This window comes from Micromys minutus (genome assembly GCF_963924665.1).
Source record: "Micromys minutus genome assembly, chromosome: 9".
Classification (NCBI taxonomy): Eukaryota; Metazoa; Chordata; class Mammalia; order Rodentia; family Muridae; genus Micromys; species Micromys minutus.
This window is the reverse complement of record NC_137978.1, coordinates 38,185,645-38,212,319: the sequence shown is the minus strand read 5'-3', so window position 1 is coordinate 38,212,319 and position 26,675 is coordinate 38,185,645. Positions and strand designations below refer to the sequence as shown.

The 26,675-nt window shown below is 49.4% G+C and overlaps 1 protein-coding gene across 1 annotated transcript in view; it reads right to left on the bottom strand.

Annotated features, from left to right (window-relative positions):
* NT5C1A (5'-nucleotidase, cytosolic IA) overlaps positions 1-17,457 on the bottom strand; it is a gene marked incomplete at both ends in the record, with an annotated part of 29,132 nt that extends 11,675 nt beyond the window's left edge. Inside the window, 10 exon segments of the mRNA XM_080921241.1 lie at positions 847-937; positions 2,052-2,086; positions 3,872-3,945; positions 4,532-4,680; positions 4,683-5,007; positions 6,595-6,779; positions 8,441-8,563; positions 11,395-11,524; positions 11,892-12,059; positions 17,332-17,457. Of these exon segments, the coding sequence (XP_080777367.1) occupies positions 847-937; positions 2,052-2,086; positions 3,872-3,945; positions 4,532-4,680; positions 4,683-5,007; positions 6,595-6,779; positions 8,441-8,563; positions 11,395-11,524; positions 11,892-12,059; positions 17,332-17,457 (1,406 nt within the window).
* Between the last annotated feature and the right edge of the window lie 9,218 nt (positions 17,458-26,675).

Here is a 26,675-nt window from a genome sequence, read left to right as displayed (position 1 = left end):
TCTGCAGAGTTTTTGGTTTGCCTTAGAGAAGCTCTTATTTTGCAAACATGATTCATCCAATCTCTAAAGTCTCTGGGGTGGGGATGAGGTGGGGGGGGCATCAGGGAGACACTTCCAAGTCAAGGTCAAAGGTAAAGCATATCTGGCAAGAACGGGAGGCCCAGAAGGAAGTCAGCTTTCCTAGTGGTGGCGGTGAGATAGGTCACCATATTAACCCTGGCACTGCTGGGAAGAGGGAAGAGATGCGTGGGGATGGAGCCAGGTGGAGGCAGATTCTGCCCCCTCCTCCCCAAAATTGCAGAGCCACAGGGGTAGGAGACAGAGAAGTCAGAGGCAACAGAAGTGGAACAGCAACAGAAAGCTAGAGGACTCCCCTGAGAGGCCTGGCCTCAGGCCACGCTGGTCATCAGCATGCGGGGTCCAGGATCCTCAAATAACAGAACTGTCTGTACACACTCCAAGCTCGCAAGTGTGTGTGACACACAGAGACACGGACACACTTGCGTGCACAGAATCGTCAGCAGAGAAATACAGCTGTTACACCCACAAACATATACGCTCAGTCCGTACAGAGGCTCATATTCATAAATGTGTCTCCGCACACACCGTCACAGTGGTTTTCGGTGAGAGCCATCAGCTCATCATACAGAGATGTTTCGTGAACATCGTCAGAGCACCTGAAGTCCTCTTTGGCTGCTAGAGTCCGGCACAGTAATCAGTAACATAGGAGAAAAGTAAGCCATGTGCTACCCGCACAGCTGAGTGCGGCCTACAGTGCCACCTACTGGCCAGAGAGGTTTCTGCACCTTGCCTTAAGAGTAAAACCCGAGACACTGTCTCAGGTACCCTTTCCAGTGTAGTTGCCAGCCATGGGACCAATGGTCCTCCTCGTCCTCATCTTCATCTTCGTTGTCGTCCTCCTCCTTGTCCTCATATTCTGTTGGTGACAAGTGAGAAGCTGGCCTCCTTGGAGCTGCCCCACAGCATCAGAGAGAGGCCATCAAAGACCATGCCTGCCTGCTGGAAAGCAATGGTCCTCAAAGACAGTGAGCAAACCAGGTCCCAACTTTCATACCACCTCCAACTGGGACAGGCTGCCTGAAGACTCTGAGGCCAAGCCTGGGGGACTATCATGATGGGATTGTGACTTCAACCGTGACAGTAGATAGGACAGCTTGCCATGTTTATAGTGGATTCTGGAACATTCCGTCTTGACGGTGGCTTTGTTGTCCCAGCACTGACATCTGCTAGCTGGGTACCTTTGAGAAAGCTATGGTAGTTCCCTGAGTCTGTATGGTCAGGATACCTCAAGGGAGCAGACACGGGCCACAGTCTCATGCAGGCTGAATTTCCAGTGGTGGAGGGGTGTGGGCAGCTGACTTTATCAAGGGATATCCAGGGACTTGGGTGGAGCTATTTACCACATTTGATATTATGATCATTTCTTTGACTGCATAGATACACAGTAATTGAATAGAGGTGTAACATCAAGTCCATTTTGGATTTGAACGTCTTGCTAGCTTCTATTTTCTTTCCAGCGTATTCTGCTACGTTCCCACGAATGCAGTTGGACCATCAAGTAGGTGAAGGTTTGCTTTCTTCTTTTTGCGATGGGGTCTCAGGGAATCCAGACTGGCTGTGGACTGGCTGTGCAGCTGAGGGTCACCTTGACCTTCTGATCCCCCCTTTCTCCATCCCCTGGCGTTGGAACTATAGGTGTGCACCGTCACGCCTAACTTCTGCATTGCTGCGAGTTGAATCCAGGCTTTTGAATTCGGCAGGCAAGAACTCTGCTGACCGAGCCAGATGTCCAGCTACATCACTCTCCCCTGAAGGGAGTTCTGTAATAATCTTAGCGATCTCCACGCTTAATAACAAACAGAGCTACTGTTCTGCTGAGTGGCGGTTCTCCTGGGCCTGGAATTCTGTTGGCAAATACTTCCTAGGAGGAGTGTTCTGCCAGACCTGGGGCTGTGGTACTTCCAGCTGAAGGGGTCCAGTGTTCTGGGAGCGGTGGCTCCTCTACCCCAGTGCTGAGTCTGAGGCTTCACCTGGGGCTTTGGTGCTCAGCTGGTTTTTCAATCTCCTGGCAACACAAGAAATAAAGCTTCAAGCTGCCAGGCTCCTCTTCAGCTCTTGAGGGCTGTCCATCAGGGGGACTGGCTGGCTGCAGCTAGAGCCTGCCCCTGGGACTTCTGGCCTGTGAGACCGGCTTCCAAAGCCTCTGTCCAGGCCTCAGATGCTTGTCTGTGGTTTCAATAATAGAATTTGGAGCGTTCTACGCTGTCAAGTGCGGTCAGTATCTGGTAATGGTGGTTCCAGACGCAGCCCTTTCAGGCACCTTATCTTCCCATTTCTGGCATGGCACCATTCCTGTTTCCTGGGAAACCTGGGAGGGTTTGCAGCCTTATTGACAGGGTTCTGGGCACTAGACCTCATGCCAAATTCAGCAATGTCTGGTGCTGTTTTCACAGTACACACGTCTTTTCTGACTGGGCAACCTAAGGACAATCTGTGAGCCTCTGCTCCGCACATCCTTATAAGCTTCTTGTGACTATTGACTGTGAACCTCTGCTGAGACCCTTCAAGGGGGAGAGTGCCTTGAGGCTGAGCTTCCTCTCCAACCACAGTTTCCTTTCTTGGCAGGTGTTCTTAGGTCACACAGCATCTCTGGGCAGGAGTGGGGTACAAGTAGGTATCCCCTTACAGACTTTGTTCTAACCTCCGACCTCCTTCCTCTGATGTCCTGGTTATAATGATGAAAAAAAGATGAGCCTGTGTAAAGACACCTTCACCTCATGCCCTTCTGGCTGCATTAATGGCAGCAGCTCCATAAAGAAGCTGTGTGTGGTGGGTGTCAGCCTCACGTTCCTTCCAGGAATAGCATCTGCATGCCACAGACCCAGTAGCGCAAGCCTGACCTAGGGTTTCTCTTCTGGTCCAAGCCAGTGTTCATTTCTGGGAGTTCTTGCATCTTCTTTTTCCTCCTTTCTGCAGCTGTCACCCTGGGACACACTGCCCTACATACTCATTCAGATCCTGATTCAAATGCCTAGGACGGAGGTTAGAGTCCCCAGATGCCCTCTGCCCTACCTCTACGCTCCTCTCCTCTGGCCCTCCTCAGCTCCCAGTCTTCTGATGATGCTTCTGGGTTTCTTTGTTGCTGAAATCTCTGTGGGAGCCAGGCAATCATGTCTGCTTGCCCTTTTTTGTCTTCAAAGGGGGACCAACCATCCACTCTTCCACCCTTCCTCTGAGTGCCAGGGTTGCTTAGCCTTTGCTAAGGAGGTGGGCCATCACTCAACATGTGGAAAAGAGAGGGTCGTGGAGATTCATGTAAAGATGGAGTGATCGCTGGTACCTCTCAGGAAGGCCAGCTCACCTTAGAATCCTTTGCATAGCACCCCAATGGCAGCTTATGACTTCCAGAGCAGCTCTGACTGGCTCTGACTCACTCTCCACAGCAGAACCATGCTGGTGCACCTTCAGCTCATTCCTCTGTAAAGTATCACCTTCTTAGCATCTTTGGTTACAGAACAGACCTGACACATCTCACACCTCACTGTAGCACCTACAGCTCAGGCTCCACCTGGACAACAACTCATTTCAGGGCCTACACTTTCTCCACATTTGGGGCTAGAGGTCTTTCTCTGCTAGGAGAACTTTCTTTTGCATGACAGGTAGAAGTGACTGGCAGACCCAGGACTGAGATGAGGACACTGGCAGGCAGGACTAACTGAACTTTGCCTAAAAGTTGAAGGCCAGGGAAAACCCAGAGTTGGTTTCCAGGGAGAGCCGGCAGTGCCCCCTGCTGGCTAGAGGAGAATTTGCATGTGGGCAACATTTCTTCCCTTCAGTTCTTCAGACAAACCTTCCACATAGCAGCTCTCCGCGGCTCAGGAGAGCAAACCACAGCAAGCAAAAGGTCATCTTGTGCAGTGGTTTCTAAACATGAAAAAACATATACAGAGACTCTGTACCACACTGTGCTTATTTCCCATCCGATGGGCCTCAGGGTTGAGGATCTAAGGGCTGGAATCTAGCGTATGTCCTGGCTCAGGCCAGAGGAAGGGCCATTAGTTTTGTAATTCATTCACTTAGTGTCCTTTTGTAATCTACATAGGTACCGTAGGTACTAGCAGCCCCAGCACAGAATGATTAATTTAGTGCATAATCCTATAAAGCCAAGCTTCTTTGGCTAAAGAACAAATTGAAAGCCACCTAAAAGATGGAAGTACACTGAGGCTTATGAGAAAGAGGGACTTAAGTCATACAGGCCCATACCAGATCTGCTTCAGAAGCTAAATCTACCCATGTTCATACAATGTTCTTTGCACTACACAAGACCTTTTTCATCCCAAGCTCTTTGGCATCCTGACTTCTCTGACTACACTACTCTCTGTCCCACCAATTTGTCCCTGACATCCAGGATACCCTGCAGAGTCCTGCTTTCTAGCCAGGGTCATGGCAGTGTTTGCCCGGGAGGGATCTGGAGACTACTGGCTCTGTCTTTGTAACTTTCTAAGAGTACCTGGTCCGGGGGATAAAGATGGCACACGGAAGGATAGACAGTGGGAATCCAGAAAAGTTCACCAGATGAGGTTCGGAAGTGTGGCAGGAGGCCCGGAGCAAGGTAGCTCAGCTCCTGTGCACCTAGTGACTGCTTTGCGGGGGCTGCTGCCGGGGATTCTGAGCCACACCATAAGGCACATGCGCAGCCACAGTGCCCATCTCCTGAGCTCCAGCCACATGAAACATCTGGTCATCAAAGAAGATGTGTGGGCGAATCTTCTCAAGAAGGGGACCCTTGGGTGCTCCAGCTAGGAATAAGGCCTCGTCCGTCTCCAGGCCCCAGCTGCGCAGGGTCTTGAGAGCCCGCGCTCCAGAACTGGCTGCACTGCGCGCTGTCACCAGGTAAGTGCGAATCGGGCACTCCAGCCGCAGGCCTTTAGAGTAGAATTTCTTTTGCAGTCTACCTAGTGCTTCCAGGAAGCCCTTTAGGGGGCCCTGTCGTGAAAAGGAGACAGAGATGCCGATTAATTCACCCAAACATTTCCCCCTTCATCCTAGAGCATCAGTGATTGGCTGTTGGGGTGGGAAATCCCTAAATGCTTTGGTAGGTTTGGTCTGCCTGTTCTGGCTCCTGTGTGCATACAGGGCTGTAGGTACCTTAGTCTGGGGTCTGTCTTAATGTGATTGGGGCTGTGTAAGAATACCCATCACCAGGGCAACTGTTGCTATGGATATCCACTCATGTCTCCTGAAGCAATTCATCCTACAGATCTGTAAGTGTGGTCCTCTGTGCTCATCAGCAAAGAAACAATAGGAACGAGCTAGTGATGACAGCACAGGCGCCCGCCAATCAGAACAAACTATTCTGTCTGTGAACATCTGGGCCAGATGGGCCACTGTGTAATCACTGAAAATGAGCCTGCCTGTGGACAGAAGCAGAAGTGGCTCAGGATACTGGGCTCAAGTTCTCTGGGGTCCGGGAAAGTGCCCACTGAAAATATGTGAAGAAAGACTAGGATGGTGCAGAATGTGGCTCATTTTCAAATCAATTGGAAGCCAGGGAAGTAGGCTGCTAGTCTTGGGGATTTTCCTAGCCAAGTAACCTGGAGTCAACTGTGTTCTTCTGGGTCTCTATTAACCACCTAGTGGGAAAGTGTACTTCCCTGGCACCTAGATGTCTATAAAAGCTCAGGTTGGAGTTCCCAGCAGAGCTGGGGAACCCCATTACTCCACCTACATGGAATTTCTACCAAGCTCCAAGACACCAGAAGTAGAAGGGCAGGTGAGGGTCCCTGGGCCACTTAAGGCATAGCAAGAGGTGGCCCAAGAGAACCCACAGCCCTGACTCCCTATGATGGTGCAATAGTAAGTTCTTCTTGTCTCCCAGTGAAGGAAACAGGAGCTTCTGGCAGGATGGGGCCTTTCTCAGGAGGGTATCCCGAGAGAGGAGAGGAGCTGAGGATCACAGGGAAAGAACAATGGATCAAGAGGTGTGTGTGTGTGTGTGTGTGTGTGTGTGTGTGTACATGAGAGGGGGAGGGAGAAAGGGCGGGAGAGAGAGAGAGAGAGATTTGAGGAAAAGTGGGAACTTGGAACTTCAGAGAGGGCTCAAGATTCAGAATGGGGCATGGGGGCTTCTGAGACATGATGGAGACCTTAGACAAGGGTTTGGAGGAATCAAAACAGGGAGGCAGAAGAGGCTTCAGTGAGGTGCTTGGAGAGATGCTGGGCACCCAAGGGGTAAAAATGGCACTTGAGTGAGGAGGTAGGACCTAGTGAAGGGGTAGAGTCTCAGTGAAAGGAGCTAGAAGCCAAGTGAGAGAGGTGAGGTTTAAACCTCAGGAGGCAGAGGGAGGTGGATCTCTGAGTTCAAGGACAGTATGGTCTACAAAGCAAGTTCCAGGACAGCTGAGCCTACACAGTGAAACCTTGATTTGAAAAACAAAGGAGAGAGGAGGCTTGGTTCCTAGTAAGAGAGGGTCTGGTGGAGTGTGGATTTAGCCTGGGTTTGGCCCTGGATTCAGGCCAGTCTAGGTTCCGGGGAAAGAGGCGTTACTTGGGAGTTCTGGGAGTGTGTAGCACCTGTGCCAAAGGTTTGTTCTCATGGGTCTTCTCATGCTCAAAGAATCTGTCCAGCCCATGGGCCTTGACGATTCGCTCTGACTCATCGGAGAAGAGTACTGCATCCCCATCGAAGGCCACGCGGAGCTGACTCTGAGACACAACCACGTCCCTGCTAGGGCTGAAGATGGTGGCAGCTGCAATCCCTGGGAAGAGAGAGGTGAACGTAGTCTGAGCCTTGGCACAGAAGGTAGCCTGTGCTCTCCTTGTCCCACCAGGACTAATGGCAAACCTATCAAGGACTCCTTGAAAGCATTTATAAATTGGTAGTGCATGATTACTGGCCATAATAGATAGTGGCCATAGCTCTGAGGAAGTACTATGAGGACTATCAAGGTCTACCTCATTAATATCTTTGTGGAGAGCTCTAGAGGTGTCCTTGGGATGGACACCGAAGAGCTATTTATGTTAGCATGAGGAAATATGAATAACACTGAAGACCATGCTGGCGTGGAGCATCTAAACAACAGTCTTGGCTAAAGGACAGGACTCCCATGTCACTTTCTGTTGGCATCCCTCACCCTGTGTGGAGAGCAGACTGGGAAGCATGCCTGGAGGTGTGGTCACTCCCTCACAACTGATTCCAAGTTACACACCTCCCTCAGGACCAGAGTAAAACTAAGATTCTTCCGAGTCTGTATGAGGACGAGCTCTCAGACTGCAGGAGGGGTGGATGGATGTGGATATACTGTCTACAGCCACCAAGCATGCAGGTACATTGAAGTCACTGTGGCTTGGGCTGTGAGACAGTGTACTCGGTCCTGGGAGGCAACATAAGCTACGTGTGATCGTGAATGTAGGCTTTCTGCAATCGGGGTCCTTCTGGGATGCAAGAATGCCCACCAGGGACCGAGGCTCCAGAATTCAGTCAGGAGACTTCCCTCAATAGTCTTCATCTAAAGGCCACCTCTTTCCTGCTCCTTTGTAGGAATAGAGGGTCACAGAATTAGACTTCTGCAGAGCTCTGGGAAGAGTTAGCAGGACAGATATCAACAGCTTCACTGGCCTAAGGATGCCCAGGGTAGGACCAGGTCCTGAGTGCCAGACTACATACCTTCACAGTCCCATCGTCAACCTAATGCCAAGATGACCTGAGCCCCGCTACTCTGAGGCACACCTCTATGTTAGCTAGTCCCAAGATCTCAACCAAAGGGTGTGATGTGTTTAGGGAGATGCCTTCTGGGTCCTGGTTAAACAAAGCCTCACAAAGGGGCAACATGGATGGAAAAGAGGGCAGTTGACAGGAACCCTGAATGTTCAGCCTGAAAACACATGGGGAGCCAGTCTTTCCTCCTCTGTGGGCTCCTATTGGGAGAAGCTGTCACCCCAAACTACCCCTTGAATGGTGCACATAAAAATGGAATTCTCATTATCAGTAACTGAGCCCCCTGATCTTATCTTAGCACTGGCCGGCCCAGCTCTGGAAGATGACTGTTTGAAAGTTTATTTCTCATTGGTCCAGTGATGGGTGGAAGCTTCCTGGCCACACAGGAACCAGAACTCCCATCAGCCCAGAGGGATCTTAGAGAGCAGTAGCTTTCTGGTCTGGAAGGAAAGTTCCCATGGAAACAGAGGCTAGGTGGTGCTGATCAATGTGCACTGGAGGGCAGGAGAAGGCATGAGGATTAGGTAGGGCTTTGTTTTCACTTTACAAGACAGATCATAGGAACGTGTGCATAGATTTCCCTTGCTGTTACCTTGGTAACCCCAGTGTCTGTTCAAAGCTCCGTCAGCAGGCTTCTCACCACTGGGACCCCTTTATGAGTGGGGAGGTGTTCCCATATTTTCCCGCCTCATTCTGACTTACCCTCATCGATGGCTTCTCGAACTTTTTCTGCATCGGCTGACAAGTAAAGGTTGGTGTGGTAGGCCTTGAGGTAGCAGATGGGGCTATTCCCACCTGTCATGCAGAATCGCTCAATGAACAGGTCTGCGGAGGAAGACAGTCCCCAATGAAGCCAGGATCAAACTTCATACCTCATAATGGTCTCTCTGCTTGAACTGAGTGGTAAGGCATCAGAGCGACTCTGTTTCAGCCTAGCATCCCTCGTCCAAGCCTCTCCATCCTTCATCAGGGAAGTAAGATGAAAACGCCTGGCTCATAGTATCTCCACCTAGTCAGGGAACCATACAACCTCAAAAGATGGACCCGAGACCCTATCTTCCTAGTCATAGATGACTGGACAGGGGCAGACTCTCAACCCAGCTGAACCAGTCAGAGTCCAAGCTGGGTAGCTTCCTCGCAGATCTGCAAAAGCTCTGCAATTGTTTTGCTGGCTGACAAATGGCTGCTATCCTTACCGTCACTACATAAGTCCCTTAGGCAGGGTTGCTGCTCTCCCCACAGCCCACAACATACAGGGTCCCACTCAAGCATGGAGCCCTGCCTCTTTTTATTGCTCAGCACCCCTCCCCCAGGTGGTTAAATATTGTTAACATCAACTTCACATTCAGCTATTTGAAATTAGTGTTGTACAAAGCTAACTGGAGACTAAGAGTATATAGTTCAGTGATTGAACACACACACACACACACACACACACACACACACACACACACACACGGCCTATGGCGACCCTGGTTTCATTCCCAAAACTCAAAATAAAGAAATACATTTTTAAAGTAGTAAACAGGAGCTAGAGAGGTGGCTCAGGGGTTAAAAGCACCAGTTGCTTTCCCAGAGGATCCAAATTCAGTTCTCAGCATAGTAACTCAGAACTGTCTGTAACTGTAGCTCCAAATGATGTTTCTTCTGACCTTCGAAGGGCCCATGCAGAGGTGGTTTGTCTTACACACACAGACACATACATATGCTCACAAGTTAAAGTTTTGTTTCTTACAAAGGTAGTAAAGCCAAGTATCTTGGCCCATGTTTTTAATCCCAGCACTCAGGAGACAGGAACATGTCTGAAATGTCTGAAAGCCCAGTACTGAGAGGGTTAAGGCAAGAGGCTTTCAAGTCTGTGACTAGCCTGGCCTCAGGATCTACACAGTAAGATCCCATATCAAAATTAAGTAAACTGAAATACAATAAACGTGTAACTGAGTTGTTGGCTGCTTGGAAGGAGATCGTGTAAAGCTGTAAATGTGGATGGGTTGGAGTTGGTGGTTCCTCCTATTTAAAAGAAGATGACTTCATTACTTTTATTTTATGGTCGTTGGTGTTTGTATGAATGTATGTCTGTGTGAGGGTGTCAGATTTCCTGGAACAGGAGTTACACACAGTTGTGAGTTGCCACTGAGGTGTTGGGAAGTGAACGTATACATAGACCCTCTGCAAGAGCAGCCAGTGCTCTTAACTGCTGAGCCACCTCTCCAGTCCATGGAGTCCCCTTTTGTGTGTGTGTTTGGGAATTTTCCCGGCATGTGTATCTCTGTGACATGTGTGTACCTGGCTCCTATGGAAGCCAGAAGAGGGCCTAGGACTATTCAGACTTCCCAGAACAACAGCAAAGGACTAAGCTTTCTAAAGAAGGACAAGAGGTTGAGGGAGAATACAAGCCCGAGAGAGATGCCAAGGCTTGGATTCTGGCCTTTCTAGGTCCAATTTTCCTTTCTGTCCTGTGGTTCTGAGTTGTCCTGGAAACAAGAATGCACTCCCTTGGCTGGGGCTTGCTCTGAGGGGTTCAGTACTTTCCTTCATAGCTGGACTGAAAAGAGAAACATCCTTTCACCCTGATCTGCTCCCGAGTCTTCTGTTAGCCTTGTGAAGCCTGTTAGTCTCCTATAGGTAGGGAAACTGAGGCATAGAGGCAGTAAACACCGTTTCCAGTTACACAGGGAACAGGGCCTGTCCGGTGAGGGCTGCAGCTGGCTTGTGCTGGTTTATAAAGAGTCAGTTATTAAATGTTCAGGGATTTTATGAGCCAGTTATGTTGATCAACCATGGGTGGCCGGAAATCAGCCAGGGACGGCACCTCTAATACTGGCAGCATTTCAAATCAGCTTGGTTTGTTTTATTTTTACAGGTTTTTGTTGGTGTTTGTTTTTTTAGACAAGGTTTCTCTTTGTGTAGCCCTTGGATGTCCTGGAACTCACTTTATAAGGCAAACTTGCCTTGAACTCAGATGTCTACATATCTCTGCCTCTGGAGGGCTTGGATTAAAGCTATGACATCATGACACACAACATTACAGTCTTGTATATATGTACATATGTATGTATGTATGTATGTAAATATTTTGAGACAGGGTCACATGTATCTTAGACTACCTATTCCTCTTCCCCCACAGCACTGACCCCACCGTTCTGGGATTATAGGTTTTATATAACCATGCCTTTTTGCTATTTGTTTTTGAGTTCAGTGCTGGGGATCCAACCCAGGGCTTCATGTACACCAGGCAAGAACTCTACCAATTAAGCCACATCCCCAACTCTTTGTTTTTTTGTTTGTTTGCTGACAGATTCTCATACATCTCAGGCTGGCCTTGAACTCGCTGTGTAGCATAAGAAGGCTTTGAATTCCTGCCTCATCTCCCAAGTGAAGCTATTCCATGCATGTTCTAATAACGTAGCTAGTTTATTTGGTGTTGGAGATCGGAACCCAGGACTTTCTGCCTGCCAGGCAAGCACTCGATCAGCTGAACTACAGTCTCAGGCTTACTAGTTTTAAAAGACTGAGGTTAAAAATACAGTGCCAGGTTAGCAGCACATGGCTGGGGTTAGGATGGCAGTTGGGATCGCCCAACCCAGCCTGACCCTGCATCGGTCATGGGGAGTGCATATGGTAGGGCATCCCATGAGCACCTGCCTCACGCTTACCATAATGGTTGATACTGTTGATGAGACGAACTCCCACTTGAGCATGGTTGTTGGTCATGAGGACAATGTCAAAGATATCTTCGCTATCGGGATACAGCTCCCGCAGCCGCTTGTTCACAGCCTCCAGGGCCTGGAAAGGAGACAGCAAACCCCAGGTCAGCATCCCAATGATTGACGGGTGGAGACAGTGGCCAAGGACGCAGTGAGAAAGGAGAGGGGAGGCTAGAGACTGACTCCGTGGAATGAGATCTGTGCACTCCACCGCCTGCTATTTTCCACCATCAGACTGGTTGTTCACTACGCGGAGGCACTTCATTAAAGGTAGACGAAGGGGGATAGCTCCTCAAGTGGTTACCCATCCCGGGGCTCCATCAGTCCGGAGGAAGGTGGCCTCTTCCCTCCAAGGCTTAGTCCTTTAGCCATGGGACAATTGCCTCTACCAGACAGAGCTTCTGACAAAGGCGTTGTGTGGGTTGTTTCAGGAACTACCCTCTCACCTTCACAAAGGGGAAGGCGGGCCCGGGGCTGAAGGGTTCATTCTCATGGTCCAGCTGGTACTGGACATACTTCTCTACACCCTGCTCCGTGTAGATCCTCTGCTCCTCATCCATTCGAAACAAGGCTCTGGAGGACACCGCAATGGTGACCGCATTCTGAGGCTTTGGCTGTAAGAGGGACAGTAGGACAGTCACTCAGACTCATCCTGAGCCAGATTCACCTGTGCAAACTCCTCCTGCACCCTGGGGTGTGGGGAAGGCAGAGGCTCTGCTCGGGCAGAGGCATACTCTGGGATGGACCCTGCTGGAGACTGGCTCCCTATTTAGGAGTGTGATGGGAGGGAGGGGCATGCCCTCGGGGAGCTTGAGATATTGCTGGCCATCTGGACACCAGAGAAAAATGAGGACAATTTAGCCAAAGTATGGCCACATGGAGATGACTCCCAAATGCTTTCCATTATGAAAGAAGAGCTACATGCCCTCAGGAAAAAAAAATTAGAGCCCAGAAACACAGTAATTATATAAGAAAAAAAAATCTCTAGCCTGGATCTGTTTCCTGAGCTCCAGTCCTGCATATCTAACCACCCCAGTCAACCAACAGATACTCCAGCTTACAGTGCCTGGGGTTGAATTCCCTCACCCTCACCCCCAAACCCTGCCTCTTCCCCCTTTCCTCATCTTGTGCTCAGCTGCATCATCTATTCATCCAGATCACCACTTTGTAATCAGACAACCGAAGCCAGGAAGTAGACCTTCACTCCCTCCTCTGTCCCCATGTGCTTCCTCATCAACCAATGGTCTAAGCCACCCATGCTTGGAATCTCCCCACTTCTTACTTCTCCCCCACCGTCCAGTCCATCGTCACCCCTCACCCTCTTCAAATTGTCGAGGGTCCGTCTAAAGTGCAGACACAATCACAGCTCCCTTCTTCAGTGGTGCACAATCAAGCCAACAGCCTTTCCTACAGAGCAAGAAGTCCTTCGCAACAGACCTCAGCTTCCTCTTCCCCAGCTTTGCGCAACCTCACCTTGCCCACAGTTTTGCACATTGTCCCCTTGCCCTCAGACTCTTGAACATGATGCTCCCCTTGCTTATCGTGCATAGGAAATATCCTTACCCCTCTGTCCCTTTACCTCATGCTCTCGCTCTGGAACCCCACTTCAGTTGGCTCCTCTATGGAGTTTGCCCGCACCTATCTCTGCTGAGGAAGATATAACTCCTGTCCTCAACTCATCAGAAAGTGGGGGAGAAGACAAGCAAACAGAACTAAGCGGCAAAAGGATAGGCATCAGTGAAGGAAGGTGGAGGCAAGGTCTCGGTGACTGTCCTTCAAAAGAAGTCATTAGGGGAGAGGAAGTCATCAGCCTTTGAGGAAGACCTTGAAGAAAGAGGCCACAAGGATTGTTGAACAAAAACCAGAGTCTTCACAAAAGTGAGCAGAGGCAAGGGCAGAGGAGAGTGTAGAAGAGCCCAGAAGGATAGGTAGGGGCCCCTTGCAAGAGGGTCTTAACAATGCTTCTCAGCTGCTATACCTGAATGTATCCCCCCTCCAAATCTCATGGTGAACTCCAATCCTGAATGAGATAGCATTAAAGGGTACGGCCTTTGGGAGTGGTTAGGACTTTTCTTAGGAAAAGAGATACCAGAGTTTGCCTTGACTATTCTGCCATGTGATGACACGGTGAGAAACAGCCACCTTTAAGTGAGGAAGAGGACCCTAGTCTTTTGACTCCTTAATTTTGGACACCAAATCTCCCCAACTGCAAGAAAGAAATCTGTATTGTTTACAGTATAAATTGCCAAGTGTGTGGCACTTTGATACAATAACCCAAATGGACCAACATACCTGACTTACATAGGAGCAAGCCACCATGGATAGCGGCTGGACCCGGATTGATTTCTAGGGATTATCAGAATATGGTGTGCAACCACTTCTCTGTGAGTAGGACAATTCTAGCATCATAATCTCTAGCTTACAGGTGAGGAGAGAGGATCTCAAATTGAAGCCAAGACCTGTAAGTGGACCTAACATTCTGCTTGTTCATGATAATCTTGTAGATGATGTATTCAACCCATGGCTAGGCTCCAGTTGATTGGCAACATTGATTGATGCTAAGCTGGGGATGTTAGGAAGCAAGATAGGTTTGATTTCTGTCTCCAAAGAGCTTCTGGCTCCCCCATGCAGGTATTCATGATATCTTTGAGAAGATGGGGAAAGAAGCATGCCACCGAGGATGGCCACTGTCTTTCCTAGTCTCTGAGGAAATCAGAGTATGAGTATTCAGGGAACACATTGACAGCACTTCTCTGTGACCTGGGCAGTCCCAGAAGACAGGACTTTATGGAAATGCTCTATTAACTGTGCTCTGTGGCTGTGTGATAACTTCAGATGTGACTGGTGATGATGAAGATTTGAGTTTAATTTCACTTGTTAAAGAAAAAAAATGTGTGTATGTGTGAGGGCAGGTTTGTGTGTGGAACCCAGAAGTGGATGTCAGGTGTTTTCTTCTATTACACCCCATCATTATTTTTTGAGGTAGGGTCTCTCACTAAGCCTGGAGTACACTGACTGGTGGTACTGGCTGGTCACTGAGCTCTGAGCTCCAGAGATCTGTCTCTACAGGCTAGATCATGCACACCGTCACACATGGCTTTCACATGTTCGATCATGTACTCCGTCACACATGGCTTTCATGTAGCTGCTGGAGAGCCAAACTCAGGTTCCTTGTGCCTGTGTACACCCAAATCAGAAAGTCCATTCCTGGCTAGGGATGGGGTCAGAACAACTAAAGGTCTCAGCTTAGGAGTACCGAGTTGTAGAGAGCCACAGTCTTGCTAGCTCTCTGGGATTTAGGCTGATTACTGTAACTCGGGGCTGAGGGTGGAAGAATTAACAGAGGGCAACCCAGCCCCACTGGCCTGCCTGGGGAGCTCTCACTTAGACCAACAATCTGTCTATTGCACTCAAGATAGGAATGTAACCAAAGAAGCTGTTATTTCTGGAAGGACATAGGGATGTTGGGAGAGATGAGGACAGGATGGCTCTCAGTGAAGGCCTCCGACCCCAAGAGGTGAGGGTCTCTGATGGCCTTCACTAGGTTAAATACTTACTCAAGCTCTTGGGAATAAAAATGAGGCCAGGCCAGGCCCTGATGGGGCCCATGAGGCTTACAACCCCCAAAATAGCTGTGGGAGGAGGGGCTATGGCAGGAAAGACAGGAGCTGGGAACGTCACCTAATCAGACCAGGGTTCAAGGGCCTATGAAGGGTCATGGCTGGTTCTCTGATGCTCAGGGAGGAGGTGGAGTTTCGAACATTGAAGGTTCCCTCCTGTTTTCCAGCAGTCTCTCCTCCCCACCCTCGGGCCTAGACATTATTAGTTCAGCAGAGCAATCGCCTCAGCGTGACTGCTGCCAGACCCACCCTTTCCAATCCACCCAACAGACAGCCCAGTGTGTGTGTGTGTGATCTTTGTAAAATGAAAATGGAGCCAAGTTAATCCCCTCTTAAAAAAATAATGATAATAAAAAAGGGTCCTGCAACAGCTTCATGATGATGTTCATATTTTTAAAGGTAAATTGACCACTTAGTCAAATGAATTCTTAGGCAGAAGCCCCCCAACATGGGTAACCCAAATATTTAACTGCTGTAAGTGTATTTTACAATTCAGCTCTTCTATCTATGAATCTACATGCATGTATTTGTTACAAAACTAATCAATAAAACAACACTTTGGGAGTTGGAGAGATGGCTCAGTGGTTAAGAGCACTGGCTGCTCTTTCAGAGATCCTGAGTTCAATTCCCAGCAACCACATGGTGGCTCACAGCCATCTGTAATGGGATCCGACGCCCTCTTCTGGTGTGTCTGGAGAGAGCGACAGTGTATGCACATACATAAAATAAATAAATAAATCTTAAACAAGCAAAACAATGACAGCAACAAAACCCCAACAGTTTGGATAACAATACATTTGAAAGCAGGAATTAGGGTGCAACCACAGACGTAAGAAGCTTTGGTGTCCAGCCAATTTATTGCTATGTTTCCGCATAGTTCTGAGGGTCCAGTTTGCACCCCTTAATACTTGAACATGGAAAGAACTGCTTTTTCTCCCCAAATATTTAAAGTATTTTTCTAAGAAGAAAGAACTTGGGTTCACAGGTCTGAAGATTGCCTGAGACACGGGGTTCCACAGAACCCATCCTCAAAGCCCCACTAGATAAGGTTCAGGCCCTTTCAAAAGGAACTCAGCCAGAGCTGTCTCTGGGCAGGGAACCTTTTGAGTCCTTGTAACACTTTCCCACTGATTCTGAATTTCCCTCCCAGTATGAATTCTGAACAAAGTCTTGAGCTTCAAAGACAGCTCCTTGCTTTTCACTCAATCTCTCCCTCGCCCCCTTCCAGGAAGTCCTAACCAATAAAGCTTTAAGATGGGCTCAAAAGCCATTTCCGCAAAGTCTTCCTGGTGGCAGTCACCCCCTCCAGTGGTCTCACAGCGTGCAGGATCTTTTACCTGAGAATCCACCATCTCTAGAGCCTCTGTGGGCACACTCCAAACTCCTGAGACAGGCAGGCCATAGCTTAATAACTGTCACCAGGAAACGCCAAGGCCTAGAGGTGACTGCGGATGGGGTGGCCTCCTGGGTAGTCACTGTAGTAAAGCAGTGAGATGCTTTAGGCCCAGACTGGAGGTCCTTGTGTAATGCCTCTGGGTCAGCCTCTATTCTCAATCCCTGACCCAAGGTCCTGGGTCTAACTCGGAGAGGCGTGAACGACTCTAAGGTACCACGAACTTGCCTAATAGAGGAAGAGGAATGCTTGCCTCTGTGTGAAGTTGCAAAGGGTTGATGCCACCATTGAGATCAGAAGCAATGTCTCAGCCCAGCCTTGGGAGCTCAGAGCCTGGGATCGAAGCCCTAAGCCTGGAGCAAGTAACCGGTCCTTTAGGATGCTGGGAGAGCAACCAGATCACTCTGGGGGTTGCAGTTAAGATCGCAAACGCTGAGGCTAGGGTCTGGAAACTGAGCTGGCTGCACAGATGGAGAAGACCTGAGAGCCCAGAGAGCACCCCGGTTCCCAGAGTTGTTAAAGAGCCTACGGCGCTGCTGCCCGGGTTGCTGACCAGCTCTGCCAACAAGTTCAGTCCGTGCGTTCAGGCTGCCAGCGCCTAGAGGGGACAGGCCCCTGATGACAGCATGGGGGAGGGGTATTCTGGAGTAGAATCTGAGCCCGGGATGGGGGTGGAGGTGGGGGGGAAGACTGCCACTATAACAGAGCTCCCGAAATAAACTGGAGCCCTAGCCAACTGCCGAGCACATTCTGGGTCGGAGGAGCCGAGTCACCTTCGGGAAAGGCTCCACAAGTCCCTTCCCAGAGGGCTTGAGACCCCCTCCCTGGAAGTGTCCCTTCCCGCGTCCCTCCAAATCCAAGCCCTGCTTTTACCGATTTGGGTTTCTTCTTAGGCGAGAGGTTGTCATAGACCGTCTTGGCTTCCTGCCAGCGCGGCGCCGCGGTGGTCTCTGCCCCTGGCCCGGGTTCGCGGGCCTCCCGGAGCTGCCCTGGTTCCATGCTCCGGCCCGGATCCGATCCGGCCCGGAGGGAGAAGACAGCAGCGGAGACGCCGAGCTCCCGGGTCTGGGCTGAGGGAGGGAGGCGCGTCCCGGGTGGGAGAGGCAGGCGGGCAGGGCCGGGAGGGAGTGCGAGTGCGCCCGCCCCGCCCGCCGGGGGTGGGGGACCGTCAGGTCCAAGTCGCCTGCTTGGCGTTTAGGGGAACTCTGATTCCTCGACCGACCCAGGACTGAAGCAAATGCGGAACAGGTGCAGTCTGCTTTCTGGAGCAGGAGGAGTGGAGCCAGGCTTGTAGGGTACTGCGGATTCGGGGTTATGGGAATGAAGTTCAAGGGCACCGAGAGAGGAGGAAGCCTAGCATTTTCCCCTCCTAACACGGGAATCCTACAAACAAACAGGTTCCTCCCTCCCCCCATAGATGCCAGCATCGGATCCTGCGCGATCGGTTGCTTTTCTCCAAATTCAAGTCTATCTTTGGAGCGGGGAAGTGTTAGATGGACAGCTCCAGTCATCAACAGGGAGCCTCGTTACGTGTAGGGGGAAGTGTGGGACACAGTTCTTCCACACACAGGCGAAGGAGCTCTAGAATCTAAGGCGATGTTATGCTCGCCTAGTGGGCGACGCAGTCAAGAGTGATTTCAAGGGATTCTGACACCGGGTTCATGTCGGTCCCCCCGTTGACCAGCAGAGGGCGGGCATTTCCAAGTCCCGCATGCTGAATTTGGGGTGTTTACAGTTGTGAGTTAGCTGGAGGAAGGGGAGGAACCCAAAGAATTTTAGCCTAGCATTTTGGAATTTCAGGATATTATTCGCGTTGGTACAGAGCTTTGAACTATCTGCCTCAAGGGACAGCCATCTCTTAAACATGAATTGGAGATGCCTGAAAAACATTGGTTTAGCTGAGGGATTGGGGGGGGTAGTGGGTGGTGGTGGCGGTGGCAGGGGCGGTGGTGAGGGTTCTTTTTTTGGGACCTCGAACAAGGTAGAGCTCTGGCCAGCCTCCACCACGTCTAGAAGGAACCAAGTAAACTTTGTTCTGTAGGGATTTCCTCCCGATTGAAACATTCCCTCCTGGGAGGCTTTGGGGATCCAAGAAACTCACAAGCCCAGAGGATTTTAAAGACTTTGGGTCCCCTCCTAATTATATAAATATCAAAGTAACCAACCTCTGCTGAGATAGGAGGGCACCTTTGGTGGTGTAGCTGCCTGCAGGTCACAGGGGGATCTCCAAAGTTGCAGTTCTCCTGAGTCAGCACCCATGCTGGGCTTTTTGGTGATGTGGTTTCCAGAGTTGCTCAGATTCTCAGTAACCCTCACCACCCACAAATCTGTAAGTAACCCCAGTGAATTCACCGGCTCATTAAGCTTGGATGGGAATGACTTGGGTACCACCCTTTATCCGGAGTGAATGGAGATTCCTGTCTCCCCTACACCCACTGGAAGAGCAGTGAAGGGGGGGGGGGGGAGATTGGGGAAGTAAGTTCAGATGTAGCCTTTTCCAGATTTGGATGGATTGGTGTGTGTGTGTGTGTGTGTGTGTGTGTGTGTGTGTGTGTGATTCTCATAAAAGGAAATTCATTCTCAGTAATTTGGATCTGTGTGACTAGCTTGAAAAGATGACCTGGGAAAGTCAGATTTCCCTGTCTTTAGAATGTGGGGGTGGGTGGCCAGCCTCAGGCCTGCAGGAGGGTGCTATGAAACGTAGCTGTCTCCCTAAATGAGCCTCTGCAGAGTGGCTAGCCTCCATCTAAAACAGGAGAAATCATTGTGAGCAGACTGAGGTGACCGCCAGGTAGAAAATGGGGGAGAGTGGACAGAGGACCCCATGAGAGAAGCCTGCTGCCCGGAGGGAACTGCCTCTGGCCACAGCTCCTTAAGTCCTGGCTATCATGGCTCTCCGGATTTTCATGGCTCTCTAGTTTCAAAGATTCAAAGAGCAGGATTTGGTTGAGAAGTGGCTGATAACTCCTAGCAGCAGGGCTGGGGTCCTGAAAATGGGTTAGCTGAAGATCCCATGGGGTTCTTCTTGCTGTTCAACAGATGTTCCAGAGAAGAAAAGTTGGTAGCTGCTGTTGTGCTTGACGCCACTGCTTTCCTCAGCTACTTATGATAATAAGCCCCACCTGCCCAAGCATGGGTGAGCATGGGTCAACCATCTCCCTGGACTTACTGATGGAGGGATGAGGTTACCCTTTCTGGGCAGTCATATGGATGCTGGGAGATGTGTTTTACCCCTCCACCATTTTTGTTGTTCCGTTTGGTTTGGTAGTTTTTGTTTGCTTGGTTTTTGAACTAGTGTCTGTCTATGTCATCCTGGCTGTCCTGGATCTCCCTAAGTACACCAGGCTAACCTCAAACCCACAGACATCCTCCTGTCTCTACCTTCTGAGTGCTGGGATCAAAGGCATATGCTACCAGGCCTAGCTAACCCCTTGGGGTTTTAACTGCAGACAATTGTAAGCAGGAGAGCAGGCTTTCCCTGTGGGAGGTGAAGGAATACAGAGAAGCTTGTGTAGGTCAGTGAAGTTGGAGAGAGAGGGGAGGGAGAAGAGGGGAGGGAGAGGAAGTAGTGGGAGAGGGTATCACACTGAGCCTTAAGATCCAGTGAGACTGGAGCTTCCAACTGTGTGAGCCAAAAAGCCTTGTTCACTTAAGCTTGTTTAACTTGTGCTTCCTTCATGTTTTGTTTCTGTTTGTTTATTTTGAGACAGTGTTACATTGTAGCCAAAGCTGTCCTAGACTCACTATGTAGCCAAAGCTGTCCTTAAGACAGTCTTCTGGCCTTAGTCTCCTGAGCTCTGAGACTATGGGGGTGCATGCTTGTGCCTTGTATTTTCATCTGAAAGGGGAAGTCCTACCTAATTCATGTCTCTTTGCTCATGCTGACAGGACCGGTTGTCTGTCCCAAGCCACCAAAGGATCCTGTTTTGACTTATGTCCAGTCCCTTTCAGAACTTTTCCTAGACCCTGTGTGTGAAGGGTTAGAGAATTAATCACCAGCTGTCCTTTGAGCCTCTGTGTTTCTGACTGTTCTCCTGGCTTACATGGGTCTCCCTGAGATCATGGCTGTAAAGATTTCCTAGCTTTGCCCTTCTGCACTCCAAGTCCAGAGCCTCTTCAAATGATAAACTGCCAACAGACCTTCTGGGTCATTGGTTCTCAGCCTCCCTAATTCTGAGACCCTTTAATACAATTTCTCCTGTTGTGTGACCCACAACTCCAAAATTATTTTCCTTGCTGCTTTATAACTGTAATTTTGCTACTGTTATGAATCATAATCTAAATATCTGTGTTTTCTGATGGTCTTAGGTGACCCATATGTTGTTTGACCCACAAAGGGGTATAACCCATAGGTTAAGAATCAATGCTTTAGAACATCCACATATCCCAGCTGCTCTCCTGAGCATCCTGTCCCTGCAGACCAGGCCGCACTGGCTGGAATTTAGTGAGACCTGTGGCACCTGTCCTACCTCTCCATATAACCATCTCTCCCCTTGGATTTTTCCCTCTAACTATATCTCCACCCCTGATGTCCCCTTTTGCATTCTGATGTGTTTGCTCCCATAGCTGAGAGGTACAATTAAAAATGGCTTGGCTATCAACATATCTGAGTTCAAACCTCTGGTGTTCAACAGGAATTCTCTGAGTCTTCCTTTCCATCTGTGGAGGAAAGCGGATTGTATCAGTCACTTTTGTGTAGCTGTGACAAAATATCCGTCAGAAAGAAGTTAAAGGACTTAAGATTTTACTTTGGTTTACAGTTTTAGAGGACTCAATCGGACAGCTGCAACAAACACCTGTTGTCTCAGATTCCACAAAGAGGCAGGGTGTCCTGGTAGTGGGACGCTGTGCCCACAACAATCCGCCCCTAGTGATGTGCTGTCTCCAGCTAGCTCCCCACTTTATACCCGAGCCATAAGACTTAATTAAATGTGTTTGGCCTGGTTGCCAGGGAACCACAGGGAAGGTTTGCTGACCATGATGAACTGTGTAAAGAGGAGGGGCTGTTGTTGGAGGGTTGCGTGTCTTCACAAAGGTTGAGATGAGGGGAAAGAGCAATGCTCATATGAATACCTAGGCCTAAGAGAGCCCGGGGGAGGGGTTCGGGATGGCTCCAGTGCAGGCTGCACGAGGAAAATGGGAATTAAGATGAAGGCTTCTCAGGTCACTGGTGACAGATCACTCAGGGCCTTGAGGACTATTTATGCAACAGATCATGATGCAGGGGAAGCTGGCATGATATGTGCTCCAAAAAGGTCACCCTGTCTTGTAGGTGAGGCAGAAGGCAAGTCTGAAAGTAGGAGGTACAGCCACCTGCCTGGTGAGAGATTATGAGGCTTTTGGCAGGAAGGCAACCCAGGACCTTTGCATCTCCGGGAAGGTAGGACACGGGACTTCCCATCCCTGAAATGTGGCTTCTGCTGGGAAGAGCAACTTCAGGTTCTAGGGCTACTGAGTCAGACTTCCAAGCCGCCTCCTCTGGTTCATGGTTACCCCGAGGCCGGTCAGCTGCCTTCCTGTCCTAATTGCTTCCTGCCAAGAAAGCTGCCTTCTCCAGACGTCCTTGAGAAAACCCTTGAAAAAGCAACGGAGCGTCTTAGAAGGCAGCCAGCACGTCCACCTGCACTGCCCCCAACCCCCTCTGGCTGTTAAGGGGACATTCTGTAGAGAACCTTTCACCACTTCCTCACAGGCTGCCCCTACCACATCTGGGTCAGTTTAGGAGCTCTCAGGGATTAGAATGGGTTCCTGTGGATGGTGGGACAGGTTTATACTACAGTGAGTCTGACCAGCAGAGCAGGTGAGAGCTGAAATCCACCATGTATTCATTCTACTAATCAAACTGGGCACACAGGGGTGAGGGGGCTTAATTTGTGCAAAAGAGGAACTGTACTCTCTCTTTCACTCTTCCACCCCTCTTGTCCCCCTCCCCTCCCTATCCTGTCCCCTCCCCTTCCCCTCCTCTTCCTCCCCTCCTCTTCCTCCCCTCCTCTTCCTCCCTTCCTCTTCCTCCCCTCCCCCCCTTCTTCCCTAGGGTCTCACTATGTAGATTAGGCTGGTCTCTTAACTCACAAGATCTGCTTACCTCTGCCTCCTGAGTGCTGCCATTAAAGGTGTGCACCACCATGACTGGTCACATTTTTCTAATGAATTCAAGGCGCTGTTTGCTGCTTAGTTACATGCTTACTTCTGCTCAGAATTTCTTTTCTTGATTTGCACAGAAACAACATATGTACCATAGCCTGGCTCATTACCACCAACTACTGTCTATTCATGAATTCTTGGGATGCCAATGTCTCCTACCATCAGCATCCTTCTGGCCATGGTGAAACACTTCTGTAGTCCTAGAACTCAGGAGGCAGAGGATAAAGAGAGTAAGGCCAGCTTGGGCTACATAGTGGGATCCTCTCTCAAACAAACAAACAGAAAGCAACCACTACCCAGAGACATGAAGCCCAGGATCCCAGGGTTGAAAGGGAGAGGTCCAGTTGCCGGTTCTACAGTTCTAGTTTAGAGGCCCAGACCTCTCTCCTTTAAAAAAAAATTACCTATTTATGTATATGAATGCTCTATTTGTGTGTATTTTTACATGACAAAAGGGAGCATCAGATCCCATTACAGATGGTTTTGAGTCACCATGTGGTTGCTGGGCATTGAACTCAGGACCTCTGGGAGAGCAGCCAAGTGTTCTTAACCATTGATTTTGCCATCTCTCCAGCTCCAAACCTAGGTCTTATTTATTTTTGTTTTTTAGACAATGACTCATGTCTAAGGCTGGGGTTGAACTTACTAATGTAGCCTAGAACAACCTTGAACTCTTGATCCTCCTACCTCTACAACCCAAGGGCTGGGGTCATTGGCATGTGCCAACATATCCACCTATCTAATGCAGTGTGGAGAATCGCCCATGACTTTGTGCATGCTGAGCAAATATTCTACCAACTGAGCTATATCCCCATGTCCTGAATTGCCTATCATTGGGATCCTTTGCGATCTGTTTCCCTTTTTCTTTGAAGTTGCCTAAGGGTTTGAATGACTAGCATCCCTGCTGGTACTGGCTGATTTTGTGTGTCAACTTAATACAACCTGCAGTTATCACAGAGAAAGGATTGTCCCCTGAGGAGATCCAGCTGTATGGCATTTTCTCAATTAGTGATTAAATGGGGAGGGGCCCCTTGTGGGTGGTACCATCCCTGAGCTAGTGGTCTTGGGTTCTATAAGAAAGCAAGCTGAGCAAGTCAGGGGAAACAATCCAGTAAGCAGCACCCCTCCATGACCTCTGCACCCACTCCTGCCTCCAAGTTCCTACCCGGTGTGAGTTTCAGTCCTGACTTCCTTTGGTGATGAACAGCAATGTGGAAGTGTAAGCCGAATAAACCCTTTGTTCCCCCAGTTTGCTTCTTGATCATGATGTTTTGTGCAGGAATAGAAACCCTGACTAAGATAATGCCAGACCAAAGATCTAGCTTGATCCCCAAGGAGACTCCTGAGGTGCTCTTTCCCTTTGCCCCACCCTAGCCCCACCCAGCCCAGCTTAGCCAAGAACAAGAGCTTGTACAGTACACCTTTTATTCATTGTCAGTGGGGAAAACACACACCACGTGGCACAGGGTTGATCAGTGAAGATGGTTGCTGTGAACACAACTAGAAGCTGCATGTCTGGAGGGGACAGGGCTACACGGAGGCTCCCATAGTGAACTGCAATACACCTAGGCTTCCTCAGTGCTTAGAAGACCATGCGCCTGGACAGCCTCCACCAAGCAGAGGGACCCATGCATCCTGAGAGACCCTGTCCTACCCCACACTCTGACAAAGCTAAGAAGAGAAAATCCTGAAAAGTCTAGAAAAAGAAACCAAACAAACATGTTTTTCTGAGACTTTTAAATTGAGCACGTGAATTCTTTGCTTTCTTTGAGCACAATGAAAGAGCTAGGCAAGAAATGTATTCTTAGCCCTGTGGTGATTTCTAAAGCCAACAGCCTCACCCAGGGTGGATCTTCAGGAAATAACTTTTGCTTTAATAAATTTTTGTGTAAAAATATTTACAGTGTCTGCTCACTGCCCTGCCTAGGAAGACCAACTCGTTCTCTTGCTCCCACAACCTCCTGTGTAAAATGGATTTCTGCTTTTGGGGCTCTGCCATAGCTGGAGCAGAGAAAAATTAGTGCCTTTGCCGATGGGCTTGGTTTTCTCTTCATTTTAAAGGTACGCTGGTAATTATGCAGCTGCGGACGGCAGCGGCACACAAAGCAGCCTACGCTGAGGATTTTTAGGGATGAGAAATAAGGGGCTCATCACTTAGCCAGAAAGGATGAATGAGGAGAGCAGGCAAGATGAAGGCTAAATTTGGAACCGCTGGATTCGCAGACATGTTGTAAGAGGATACAGAACCTCAAAGGAGAATTTGATATGTCAGTATTTTAACTCCATTTATGATTTCATGTCTGCGCAAGTCACACACAGATCTCTGCTGACCTTGTGCTTCATGGTAAGTGCTTCTCAAGCTGGAGCAGAGATGGGAGACCTTTCCCTTCCCAAGACAGGGATGGGCGCTCTACCACATGATCTCCTGAGCATATTGAGTTTTAGACACCCAGGAGAATATGGGAGCAAGGCTTAACCTGCCTGTTGCTTCTCCCATCAGCAAGAGGGCAAAGCCAGTTCGGGGCCTGTTGGGCTGTCTGAAACCCTTGGCCTAAGTAGCAAATATTGCCCATGAGTGGGTGTCCAGAAGCCTGGAGTGATCTGTCTGATGGGTAGAACTTGCCTACCAGCTCGGAAAAAGAAAAGCAATTCTCTTAGGAAGGAAGAGAGTGGGGAAGACAATGCAAGATGCTTCCAGGATTCGGTCAGCAGCCTCCAAGAACAGCTTTGGTCCATGCAAAACTGCTCAGAAGCAACAAGAGGGTGTTTGAAAATGGAGAGACCTCAAGTTCCTCCTCCTTTTTGGAAGACTGTAGCCTCAGAAAGTCTGCGGCAGAAAACTTCTAAAAGGGCAAAAGTTGATTTGTTTTTGCAGTTAGCATCTAGACAAATCAGATGGAGCCAAGAAGAGACTCTCAGAGAGCCACGCATTCGAGTCTTGGCATTGTATGTCTCTCATACAAGAGACCTCTCATCCTCAACCCTTCGTCTTAGCTTTCAAGTCTGGGTAAAAGTACTGGAAACCCCTATCTCCCTGGGCTGTGAGGACAGAAATGAGATGCAGCTACATATAAACCTTTGAAAGCCAAGAAATTCTGTGTCAGTGTGAGTTGGGCTAGATAAACATTTGGGGGAAAGAAGGTTCAGGTCCCAGCTGAGCTAGACTGTCGAGCTTTTATGTATCTTGCACTGATGCCAGCAGAAGCCATGTTTAACAGGTGGTTGTGAGAGCTATGGAACAGCCCCACAAAGTGTCACCAGATAAACACCTGCCAGTATCACTTGGGGTTAAGAGTTCCTCAGCCTCACCACATGGCCTGGATAGGTAGGTCAGGAAGAAGGTGGCTTGCTCCCTCCAAAGGCTACAAGCAGGAACGTCTGACAGAACTTTGGACCACAGGTCAGAATCTACAAACATTTCTACCAGCAGGGAGGTGAGCACTCGGAAGTAAGTGGCAAATGGTGTGTCTTCCGAAGGGCAATCTCCCGCCACCACACGCCCCAGCTTTACAAGCGCTCTCTACTCCCACCCTGGCTGACAGCATCTCTGTACTAGACTGTTTGCACAGCAGTTCAAGAGGAAGCCAACTGTCATCGCACATCAAAGACAGCCTCTGATCACAAGGATGCGCAGGCGAAGTGAACTGAGGAGCTGGAAGAAGCACGTGGATTTTTCTGGAAGGCATGCAGTACAATAGTCAGCTCATAGACCTTAAAATTCAGAAAGCGAAGCTGGTGAGCTTGGAAGTTGACTACCTGGCAGATCTAGGGTGGAAGGGTTTAGGAAAAGCCTTTTGTATGGAGCAAGCCCAGCACATTCTTTAAGCATTTGGTCCATAAATAAGTACAGCCCAGAAGCCTGAACAGCAGCCGCGTGATCCCTTTCTTCTAGCTCCTCCTATCTTAGGCTGTGAAAGAATAAGCTGATCCCTGAAAAACCAACCCAAACTCAGAAACAAACTAGTGAGATGTGGGTATGAACTGCGCTGGCCCGTGGTAAGCTCGTTTCTTTCTCTGACGCCAGCACTCGGAAGTGGGGGACAGAAAAGTCACTTGTGGAGTTGAGCAAAAGT